The sequence below is a fragment of the Rhipicephalus sanguineus genome, chromosome 6, assembly GCF_013339695.2.
Source record: "Rhipicephalus sanguineus isolate Rsan-2018 chromosome 6, BIME_Rsan_1.4, whole genome shotgun sequence".
Taxonomy (NCBI): domain Eukaryota; kingdom Metazoa; phylum Arthropoda; class Arachnida; order Ixodida; family Ixodidae; genus Rhipicephalus; species Rhipicephalus sanguineus.
This window is the reverse complement of record NC_051181.1, coordinates 171,749,452-171,761,731: the sequence shown is the minus strand read 5'-3', so window position 1 is coordinate 171,761,731 and position 12,280 is coordinate 171,749,452. Positions and strand designations below refer to the sequence as shown.

General features: G+C 48.9%; 1 protein-coding gene across 1 annotated transcript; it reads left to right on the top strand.

The window, feature by feature from the left end:
• The first annotated feature begins 855 nt into the window (after positions 1-855).
• LOC119397047 (uncharacterized) lies at positions 856-6,143 on the top strand. Its single transcript, XM_037664471.1, has 6 exons — positions 856-1,175; positions 1,232-1,304; positions 1,413-1,461; positions 1,523-1,607; positions 1,696-1,754; positions 5,732-6,143. The coding sequence occupies exons 1-6, from the start codon at positions 857-859 to the stop codon at positions 6,125-6,127; spliced, it is 981 nt and encodes a 326-aa protein (XP_037520399.1). The 5' UTR covers position 856; the 3' UTR covers positions 6,128-6,143.
• Positions 6,144-12,280: the final 6,137 nt, after the last annotated feature.

The window sequence follows — 12,280 nt, the reverse complement described above, 5'->3', positions numbered from 1 at the left end:
AAACGAGCCTGAAATATTTTCTTCCACCTATTACCTGAATACGTAATACCTATGGTATGGCTTCACGGCCGAGAATTTAGCCGAGAAATTCGTGCCTGCCCTGTAGACACAACGCAATATTCCTTATTTGTAACGCATTCAAGGTGACATCGCAGAGCGAGAAAGATGCAGAACTGTACGCATCCGCGATTGTTTACGTAAAAGATTAATCAAAACTACATTGCTCTCACTGCGCCAACTGTCTGTCGGTGTAGCGCACGTTTCGTTTCCGACTCCACACCATGCACTCAAAGATCGACACAACCTGGCAAGCGCCGCATAACTAACGGAAGGATAAGACCCTTGTCCTAAAGCTACGCTGTTAAACTCGGATGCCGCTACACAATGAGAGCAACGTTCTTTCAGCGATGTCGGTGTTCAGTTATATGCACATATTTGTCACCTTTCAGACTGATTACACACGTACGGGTTGAAAGCTTTCGACGTGTATGAGTGACTTGTTTTGCTTGGACCTGACTGTATACATTGCTTGTACCAGCTTGGGCACTCACAATAAACGATGCAAACCTTACTTGATTGACGCTGTTTTTGCCAGTCGAGGCCAGTTTGGTCACCTGGCGATAAATATTACACATGCCAGCAGCGATTTAGCAACGACAAAGAACAAAATACCACAGGGAGCAAAAAGCGCAGTAGCGCGACCAGGGCAAACCAACCGCAAAAACGCGTTTGTCTAATGATGATGATGGTACTTGCAGCGCCATCTCGCCTCGCTTTATTGCAGTTCAGTACGCCGCCGCTACCCTTATTTCCGTACTACAGTCAAAGGTACAGTTTCCGTTCTCTAATGTGGTAGATGTTTGCTATGTGGCTATGCTGCTACTGCTTCTACCTAGAGTCTAGAGTAGTAACTAGAGTAAACATGGGCGGTTTGGCGAGACTCTCGTGCTCTGTAAGCGCTGTGAGAATTCTGTTCACTAAGATGTCTGTTACAAAAGCCACGACTGCCGAATTTCACCACTGTGCGGCAGCCGCCGATGCGAGCCTCCTGCGCAGCCGTTCACCGACCCGTGTGTGCAGGCGTTTCAGAAATCGGAAGATACTGTCGTGGCCTACCGACTACCTGCCGTTCGAGTGGTCCTACCCAGCGCCTCCCGATGTGATCGCCAAATGCGGTAAGCACCGTCGAGCACCTTTTAGAGCTGTGAGTATTGATCTCGGCGAGCTGCAGGGGACGGCGACACCGGGCCAACCGACCCGACCATGCCGTTGACCGGATTCGAGCTGTCCGACGAACTGAAGACGTAAGCTGCTTTCGAGCATTCGGTCTAGAGGGTTTATTCAAACGATTGGCTGGTAGGCCCCGCGAGAGCAGTGGCGTTTTCAACGCGCCGCTTTTTTTGTGCTTACAGGGCTTCGCTGGAAGTGAAAAAGGTTTTTAGCTTGCAGCTCGCGAGCCTGGTGAGTCTCAGCTTACTCCGATACCCTGGCGCATTATTAAGCTTTGCCATTCACTTAACAGAGGCAGATACACGAAGCTAAAAAGCACAGATTTGTGAAGCTTTGCCAGAGGCATCCATACGACTTTGATTCATTCGAGTACAAAGGTGAGTGCGTCCTGTTACGCAAGCGTCATCTTTAACTATCTTGAACTTGCCCCCCCCCCCCCCCTCGCGCCCTCCCCTTCTTTTGCAGTTGCTCACAAGACGTTTCTCGTAAGGAAGCTCAAGGAGCTCTATAACATTCAGCCAAAGGTTAGTTTGTTTTCTACAGCACAGCAGTCATTAATGCGCACGAGTTACCTTTCATGCAGCGAAAAGTAATGCCAGGGATTCTATTGAAAAAAATGTTATTGATCAAATTGGTACTACAAATTAAAATGTTTCAAAGGAGTTCCTCCTGCGCTGATGCATTGCTTCTGCCAAAATTTCTACGCATCGAAGCTTTCATGGTAGGCCGTGTCCTGAATGTCCTTTGGTCCTGAAATGATGTCTTTTTACGAGAGACTCGACAGTCTGACAAATGGTCACCAAAGGCCGTCTTTATCGTAGGACTATCTGCTTTGTTCTAACGAGTGCTGCACTACGTCCTGCATGAGACGTGAAAGAGTCTAATGGAAAAGCGCGTCTCCAGATCAACACAGACAAATGAGTGTGCATAAGCTAACTTGCCCCTCCGCCAATCCAGACCTGTCCTAGCGCTCTGTGACGTTTAGCTGCTTCACCAATATGATTACCAACATTGCTTATAAGATAGACCATCTAGATGGCTTGCACATGAGCGGTTGTTTTGAAGGCCCACCCATTGCAAAGTGCTCAGATATATTTAATCATCATCAGCAAAAGCATCAACAAAGCGGCTGCGTAGGTTTGCGTGTTGCCTCACGGATGCGTGGTGGGCACTCTCCAGCTGTACTTGCAGTAGGCATTCTAGGATAGTTTGAAACGGCCAAGGTTACGCGCACGGACGTTCGTTTCTTTGCGGCACGGTTGATGCATTCACCCAGAACCGAAGCCAAGCTAGGAATTGAGAAGGCAGTGCACACGGGGCCCGATTATGTTATCGTGTTCTACTCTTGAAGGCGAAGCCCAAGTTTTTCTGAAACAATGCCCAGCACAACCTCACGCTTTAACAGCTGTGCTGTTAGAGGGCCCCTAAACCACCTCCGAATAATTTTTTGACATTTCAAGCAAACGTGCGCATCGAGTTCAGAGTTCCATCACAATGAACAATGCCAAATGCAGCAGTGCTACGAGCCACGGGCGCCCCTCAAATTCCAAGAAACAATCCCTTCTCCTCTCCGGGCCTTTGGGTAATCCTCAGCATTCGCCGTGACGTCAGCATTGTTGTCTGCCCATATCATGCACAAAAAGAACCTCTTTGCTCGCAGGTACTTGCGCTCGCCACTCTTCCTCCTCAGCTGGTGAGGAGGAGCACTCGGCCAGGAGGAGAGACGAGCCGACAGATGGAGCAAAACAAAGGAAAGAGCGAAACGAGCGAGGGCCTCTTTTGGATAATCAAACTTGTAACTCTGCTATTACAGCACAGTTTCGAAAAATTCTCACGGCTGCGTGTTCGTTGTAGACACGTGCACAACTGCAGTGCCAAAACTAAATTTCAACCTCTAGGTGGTTTAGGGGCCCTTGTCACACGTAAGAGGTGACAGGAAAAAATTTGATAGAAGAAGAGGAAGACATCAAGCATAGCATGACGTTGAACAAAGAGGACAGAACATGAGGAGAACGAAGTGGGAGATATAAAAAAGAAGGTGATGTGGGCACAGGGGCCCTGGGTGGTCGACCGCGAGCGCGTGAGGCGGGTACGAGCGTTGCCGGCTTTTGTTCTGGGCACTCTGGCTCCCTTCGCTCTGCGGCATTGCACTGTAGTCACCAGCCATTCAAGGACACGTCCTAGGAACTGGATGGCAGTCACAAACACCCGCAGCGGCCAGAAAGCGTCATCGGCTTGTGTCCAGAGCACACCGTCCTACGGCACTGCTCTGTAGCCCTCGCCTGAGGCAGGTCCTGTTCCCAGGAAATGCTGGTCAGCTCAAGTACCTGTGACGCACAGGTCACTGAACTCCGATCCTCCTAGCTTCAACCACAACACCAGCTCGCGTTCCACAACAGAGAAAGCCTGCGTGACCGACTTGTACGTAGATGTTGACTCCATGCAGTGCCCAACGCAATGCCTAGACTCATCTCACATCTGCACAGAATGCTGCGAGTTGATTAAGCGACGAACGCTTCATACGGTTTAGCGACTTGTTTCTCTTGTTTGTTGTCTCTATGATAGCTTTGTTTAGTACCGGTATTTCTTATATGTTTGCAGTGGTTTTGGGTAATAATGTGTGTTTTTCTTTCGTGTGTATTTAAAATCGGTGTGTCTAATCCTCTCACCTCGTCCGTTCCCTCTGGCCGGCTGTTGTCCAGAGATCTGTGACAGCCCTTTGGAGGGCGCTTGAACTTCGCCTTCAAGAGTAAAACGTGACAACGTAGTTCGCATCCCTCTCTCAATTGCTAGCCTCGCTTCGCCATCCTAACCTAGAATGCTTACTGCAAGTACAGCTGCCAAGTGCCCACTATGCCATAATTCTTCCTTTCGCAGATTGGCAAAGTACCCACTACACGTCCGTAAAACAGAACGCGATATTGCATGCTTTGTTGATGCTCTTGCAGATAATGATGATTAATTATGCCTGTGCACTTTGTAATTGGTGGGCCTTTACACCAGCTACTCGTTGCTCAATTCACGTTTTGATCCCTGGTGCGATTCTATGCTTCTGCCGCGCAATGTTACATGCGTTAAAGGGACACTAAAGAGCAAATTGATTTTTTCGCATTAGTAAAATAGTCTTCCACGATACCAAAAACACCATGCTTGCTGCGAGAAGACGCTTAATCAGCGAGAAAACGCACAAAAAGAAAATACAGGCGGCGACGCCACCTTGGAATTCCCGCACCATTTGCCGCGACGTCACATATTATTGACGCCGCCTGCTTGGGCCTACGTAGTTCCTAATCAGTTAAATCGAAGTAGATTGTCCTCTGAGGGGGCCAGAGACTTGCCATAACGAGTTTGTGGAAATTTCGTCGAGCCAGTGGCGCCAAAATACGTTAAATGCTCTTTGAAACCTTTTACGTCACGAATTACAAAGTTCTGCACGAAATTTAAAAATGAAACTTTGAAGTTGGTTTTCTCCTTTAATAATAAACCTATGGTGGTGAAATAAACTACACAAGAGTTCTCAGAGCACACTTGACCAATCTAAACCAATTCATTGTTTCTCTTTAGTGTCCCTTTAAGGACACTCCTCACACTACATGACATTCTTACAGGGTTTTTTCCCGAACATTTATTGAATGCAGTGCTGCAATTGTGGCTGAAGAATGTGGCTTAAAATTGTTTGGAATTCTGTCCACCAATTTTACCATTCGGCACGGAAGATGGGTAGGACGATATACACTCTGTGCAATTGCTGCATCAATATAGTCAGATACAACTTAAAGCAGGAGAGGCCCCTCACCCATGCGCAGCAGCCAATTGCCTCTGCAACTGATGAAGTCTGCCCTGTCAGTCACATTCTCGGATGGTGGGGTCACTGACCATCCGGCTCATGATGCCAGTATAGATTGCTGGCTCATATCTACCTGACTTAGAGGAGGAGGGGATGCCTGTAGCCGACTATAAATGCTAACCCCTAGGCTGACAATTTTCATCTTCTGGCGGCCACTGTGATACCCATGTATAGAAGTGTGCACATAGGCGACAATTGCAAGTATAGCTTCTATAGCAGACTGGTCATATTGTGCTGCTTGTGTAATACGCGTGAATTCATGTTAAGCCGAGTTGGATAATAGTGTAAGATGTGTGGCACAAAGAACAGCCGGCACTGGCTTAGAAGCTCACACTGGTGTTTATTAGTGTCCGCATGAGCCCAGAACTTCAAGATGGCTCCTTCGTTACTTGTTGAACGAGCGCATGCTCTCGCTGGCACCAAGCTCGTCTTCTCCTTCTTGCAGGCTGAGCGCGGAAAATTCAACAATAGAATTGCAAGTTGCATACTTGTGAGGGCACTGCAAGTGTGCTTTCAGAAAATTTTTTGAAGAAAGTGCTGGTTTCGAACTTAATGAGCAGTGCACTTTGGTGCTGTGCAAAACATACCAATGTTAGTTGTCGCAAACGGCTTTCTAAAATGAAAGCACATGAACCATGTGGTTTGCATATTCAGCGCAGGGATCTGAAGGATGCACTTTCCAAGGCCATCGAGGGACGGAACAAGGCGCTCAAATATCTGTACCGGTATGACCGTGAGCGCTTCCGCTCCGTTGCCTGCACACTGCAGGTCACCTACACTCCAGCCCAGCTGCACCACATCAAGCTGCCCGTGACGAAGAAAGGCGACCTCCGGCGCCTGACGGCCGAGTATTGCGACCGAATGAAGCAAGACAAAATGAACTCATTCCACGAGAAACTCAAGGCTGAACAGGTCGCCTTCCTTGCGGAGAAAAGGTGCGCTGAAGAGTGGATCAGTGCAGAAGGAGAAAGGCTGCGACTTTCCCAGAATGAGCAAAAGAGCACAGAGTACATGGGTATTTTTAAACAACCCACACACTGCTCAGAATAAAATGTGTGACACGTTTCTTTAGGCTGCGACTTTCCCAGCATGAGCAAAAGAGCACAGAGTGCATGGGTATTTTTAAACAACCCACACACTGCTCAGAATAAAATGTGTGACACGTTTATTTTCCTTCATTGCTGAAATGCATTATTTGTAGTGCTCTGCTTTTGAAATTTCATTGGCATATCATTGAAACAGAGACTGAAACAATTTGCTTTGACAACGAAGGTGTTTTGATTTGGAAAGGGGGGGGGGGCTTGTACTTATTAAAGGAACAGCAGCTAATTTCTTTACTCAAGGTCCTTGGATTGAGTCCCTCTGCAAGCCACCACATTAAAAGGCCTTCAATGGTACGTATTGATAAACTGCCACATGCAATACGAGCTCCCACCACTAGTAGTGTTTAAAGGGACACCAATGTCAAATAAAATTTTGTCAGAGTGAAATGTTTGAGAACGTCTAAAACATCAACAGCAGTGCTCTAGCAGTCGAGAAATTAAGGTAAATGTAGGACACTGTATGCCCTACCAGTGGGACGTTTTTGGAACGAGCCCAATGACGTCCATAGTACAAATTATCGCTACTATTCAAGCTACTCATGATAAAAATATTTCGAGGACTGCAAGACGTAATAAAATTCTGCTTGTGCGTTTCTATTTGCTTCATGGAAAAAAGAACTTGACGTTACAGTGGAGAACGACGCGGGTTGCGTGTTTAACGCATGGCAACGGCAGCGGCGCGCTATTGGCTGCGCGCACACAGGGACGCCGCCACGGACTTCCGCCTAGCAACGGCCGCCACGACACCTATGTCAGGTGCCACGACCAACGTTATAGATGGGGGGGGGGGGGATTGCGGATCACGTGACCGCGACGTCTCCCCGGTCACACTGACAAGTGAACACTGCAAAGCGCACTTGACAGCGAGTGCATTCGTCAAACTCACTTCGCTGCGACGGAGTGTCTAGCCTCGGTAGCAGTGGCTCGAGAATACATAAGTTACTATCCAAAGCCAAGTTCGTAGAATTTTTTAACTACCGTTTTCGTTATAGGGATATTCTTATGCATTGAAACATACTATACCTCAAAAAGTACTTCGCTATTCTCGTTCCTCAGGCAGTTTACAGCCCCGACCGCCAGGGGCATGCCCAACACGGCGCCGTGCAATGGCCACAGCCGCCGCGTTCCTACGTAAAAATTACTTTTAAGGGCTGCTTATAGCTGTAATAATTAGTACTCAATAACCCTTGCCTGAAATAGCAAATATCTGTTGTACCCCCACAGGGTGTCTACTGAGTTGACATTTCTAAATTCCCTGAGTTTTCCAGGTTTTCCCTGAGTGTTTTTGCTGAAATTCCCTGAGTGAAACAGAACTTTGTTTTATGTCAAGATGGGTAGAGACCATATCGCTCGATGATGTCACTCTCTAATACGCATTTTAGAAAATGAAAACGACTTAATCCCATTTGAATAGTACATAGAACAGATAAACCTCAATATAGCGAAGTTGGTAAAAGCGGCAACTCACTTCGTTATATCCAAACTTCGTTAAACTGAAATTCGACCTTTCATGCAAGGCATAGTTACTGAAGGATTAATCTTAAACTGAAAAGGCCACAAGAATGCTCGACTAATACGGCAACATGAAAAAACTTTTTTTTATTTCTTGCGTGAAAAAAAATCAATTTTGTTGAGCCTGAGATGCAGCAGTCACAGTTAGATGCCCTGCCAGAGTGTCACATGTAAAGACGAAACAAATGCGGGTTTAATGCACTGTGGAATGGCGCTTGTTCTGCTGCTGCGGGTTGTTGTCAAATCCTCGCGCGTTGCCCAGACCAATGCAACGCCTTTGCTATCATGTTGTCCAACCGAACTATTTGCTCTCCACGAATGCACAACATCGAAAACCATCCCACGTTAGAAAAAAAGAGTCAGTTTCACCGCGAGAGCAAAATAGTAAATCCGATAGCAACAAAGAGGAATTTTATATGAATATAGGCTAGCAGCTCGCTCCTTCAGGAAACGCAGCCGCTGCACTAAGAGAAGTGCCCTATCTATGATCTATGGCTCAGGGGCGGATTCAGGTACATAATTGGGGGGGGGGGGGGGTACAAAGGCTGAAGCCAACGCTCAGCAGTGCATTTTGGTGGGTCACGCGTATTTACAACAGCCCAGAGGGGATTATGGCGGTGCCTAAGAAGCCTTCGTTGGAAATGTGCATAGGGAAGCAGGAAAGGGTAGAGCAATGAGAGGTAGAGAGGAGGGACAAGATTCTCTTTACCTCTTTTGGACAGTGGCAGGCAAAACAACCTGACAAAGGGGGCAAACTCGACAAGCAAGCCTGACAAAGGAGGTGGACGACAGGCACTGAAGGGAGGGGGCGGGGGCTGGCTTGATGGGGGGGGGGGTGATCGCCGCCACCGCCCCCCCCCCCCCGGGATCTGCCACTGCTATGGCTTCAACGGAAGTTTTGCAATTAGAGCACAACACCTACAAAGGTATGAGCCGTATGTTGATCCCCACTAAAGATACCGCGGCGCACGCGACCACGCCCGCTGGTACAAAGTACGCACTTCCTGTCGGACTCACGCAGCCAGCCCCCCCCCCCCCCCCCCCCCTCCCGACGCGCCGGCTCCTATCCATGTGCCCATCGCGCGAATGAGACGGTCGGCTCGTTTCATCTCCGCTTTCGTCGGCAGCGCTCGCGCACTTTCACTCGCACATGGAGCATGCGACGCGCGGGGTGATGTAATCGCGATTTGGACTTGATAGGGAAGATCATGGCGAAGGCAAAAAATTCGCGTCGGAGTGTCCATATAATTGATATCGCAAAAAAAAAAAAAGCATACAGCTGCGGGCTAAGATCGCATGAAAGCACGGCAACAGCCTGAATTACGGCACATACGATTATGGTGGAAACGTTACTGCTTTCCGACATCGCGCGCCGAATCGAGCAATGGGACCCGTGCCGGTGTCGCGAATTTCGGTCGCCGCTATGCCATGGCTCTAAAAAGTTTTGTAATTCGGCTTTGTAGCAAACACCCACGTGGTGTGGCTGGTAATTGCCAGCTGCAGCCCCCAAAAGTTCAGTCGACTGCCTAAAACTTGTTTCAGCAGTGCCCTCATCGGGAAAAAAAGAAATAAAAAAGCTTTCACTTGCTGTGAATGGGCCCTTTAGTTACGCTAGCTCTCGCCTGGAAATTTATTATATTCTTCACGGAGTCCTAAATAGCATCTTTGAAGCTCGGGATCAGAGCGAGTGAGCTCTCCGATAACAGCCAACAAGCGTCGTCTTTTTTCTCGCCGATCGGGATGGCTTGCCAGATACGAGCCTTGTCGAAGACATCCGCTTCCTACGCGATCGCGATCGCTTGCAAGATAACTCAAGCTCGTTATATCTACTGCTACCGCTTCTACAACTAATCATGCTTGTTACTTGACACGCGGCGATAACAAAAACACCATATCGGGCGCTAACGCACAGCACGCGCGAGAAAGATTACAGAACTACACCGCGTACTCCCAGAACATCCTGACATTGCGCGATACGATGGTCGTGGTTCGCGGTTCCCGCATGCCACGCATTAGCCGGATTCTCTCCCACTTCACCGCTCCGAAGGCGATGACAGCATCAAGGTGCGCCACTTCCCCGCAGCCGCAGCGGCCGTCTGATTTGAAAAATGCGTTCACAAAATATCGAGCAAGCACTACCGCGACTTTCGTCGCCTTTCAATAAAGATGCTGTGGATTTTCCCTGATGGGAGCACAATTTCCCTGAGTTTTCCCTGAGAATTTCCAGACTACCCATAATCCCTGAGAATTCCAGGTTTTCCCGGTCGGTAGACACCCTGCCCCCATTGCCATACCATCATTTCCAAAGCACACTTCCCTTTCTCGTGTAGCAGCGCGCCGCCAAAATGACATTCTGGGGGCGTAAGTGCACTCGCTCAAAATGACACTAAATTTGCCAGTGTGACCGGGGTAAGAGTGGGCGCGACCGCCCCGCGTCTCCTCAGAGGACACGGGGACCTTTTCGCCGACGGGACAAACGATCCCCCGGCGGTGGGGGGTATAGCAGAATTTCGGGCTCTTGTTTGGCCACACTGTTGCACTTGCTCCTGCCGAGAGCAGCAGTGGGTGGTCTGCAGCTGGTGAAACGGGCGGTACAAGCCACAAGAATAGTCTGGTAACACTGCTCTCCCCCTCCGATCGCCTCGTCCGTGTGAGTGGGAGACATTTCTGGCGAATTCTCCTCGCGAGCTGACATCACTAGGCTCCACCTTTATCCCCCGAGGATTTCTCCCCCGTGTGAATACCGCTTTTTTCCCGGCAGCGGCAGCAGAGGTCATCGACCTTTCCCCCCAACCCTCCTTCGGACTCGAACTCCTCGCCGACATTCCAGCAGTGGAGTCATCGGGGCGTGGTGCGTGATCATCGTGTGTGGTGCACTGGTGTTCCCCAGTTGGACTTCTCGCCCTACGAGTGTATTGTGTGACTCTTTTGCCTCCTTTTTGGAGGCCAGACGCCGGGACGACAAGTCACGGGATTAGCGGGAGCTGCGGACACCGGTTTCACGGCCCTCAGTGTTGACAGACACGGGGCTTTAAAAGCCGAAGACCTTTGTAGTAGTGCAGTTTAGTCGAGTGAGTTTATTCACTCGTATTCTCTCTCACTTGTAAAAATGAGGCTATTGCTCTGCATCGAGCGGAAATGACAGTCTGCCCGAAACAAATCTTCCCCTCCCCACCCAACCCGGGGGGGGGGGGGGGTTAGTGCCGGGACAGACGTACGGATGATGATGGGTTGATGAGTATCGTAGAACTCTGGAACAAAGCGCCTCTCGGCGCTGAGTCTCCTCCCATCTGACAACGGCACTTGTAAAAATGTAAATAAACCTACGTTCCCTTCTTGAAAGTACGCGACCCCTACCTAAAAATCATCAACTATGGGGACGGATGGCGGAAGCCAGATACCTTAGGAGACCCGCCGAACCCCACTCCTTACAATTTGAAAGAACGCAAGAATGGGCTTGTAGGTGGCGATACATGGTGAAACTTACGGCGCACAAAAAAGACACGGACAAAGAAAGTGACGACTGGACGATGCGCTTACTTCCAACAGAATGTTTATTCAACAGAGGCGGAACATATACGTTGAACAGTGCGCGCAGGCGCTGAGAGTCCTGGCTGGGCCAACAAAGGAAAATCAAGTGCTATGAAACCTTGGGACCAGTAGAAGGCTGATTAAAGCACTTGAAAACTACGTATACACGGACACGTGCGGAGCCACGCCACTGCGTTTTGTTTAAGAATGTAAACTCTTTTTCCGTTAGTTCAACAGACGCTGTGCTGATACAAGAAGCTCCCGCTTTCGCGAATTCCACTGCCTCAATAATCTCGCGGGTTGTCTTATTGTTGCTAGTGCCGATGACGATGCAATTATCAAGTGAAGGTTCACAACCACAGGCTCTGCAATGCTGACTAAGATGACCAGCTGCTATATTCCGATAACTGTTAAAATGCTCACGAAGTCTGTTATTTAGGCACCTCCCGGTTTGTCCGATATATTTCTTTCCACATGACAGTGGGAAAGAGTACACGACGCCTTTTCGACAAGAAAACGAAATGATTTAGATGTTTGGTGACGCATGACTAGCTGACCTTTTTGTAGCTTGCCTTGCAAAGCCTCGAAAGTTTTGTTCGGTGCGGAAAGAACTATCCATATGTCCGCCTTGCTGGCTACCTTCTTGAGACGGTGTGATATGTCGTGTATATATGGGATAACAGAGGTGCGTTGCTGGTTGATGTGATCATTGGTACCACCTGGGGATTTGTGCATGTTCCTTTTCACTGTCCTAAAAGTGCTTCAGCTACGGAAGTGATGACATGCAGGGTGTAGCCTGCTGTGATCAAACGATTTGTTTGGGCGAGAAAACTGGCCTCACATGCGTGCGACTTATTTAAAGCGTTTCTTGGGGTTAACGAGCTTGGAATGGCCTGATGAGAAAGGAAGGAGAGGCTTGCTACCGCGTGGCTCGTATTGCCAGCAGGTATGGGCAAGTGTGAACGTGAGCTTTAGGTCATGCAGAAACCTCAGGGAGCCTTTCAAAGGTGCTTCATGTGTGATTAGCAACGACGCTCCAGAAAGACGACAGTACTGT

Excerpts from the sequence above, each read along its gene's own strand:
- LOC119397047 (XM_037664471.1), top strand. The coding sequence starts at position 857 with ATGTTTGCTATGTGGCTATGCTGCTACTGCTTCTACCTAGAGTCTAGA. Across the intron at positions 1,305-1,412 it reads CTGTCCGACGAACTGAAGAC|GGCTTCGCTGGAAGTGAAAA; the intron begins GTAAGCTGCTTT and ends TTGTGCTTACAG. Across the intron at positions 1,608-1,695 it reads TGATTCATTCGAGTACAAAG|TTGCTCACAAGACGTTTCTC; the intron begins GTGAGTGCGTCC and ends CTTCTTTTGCAG.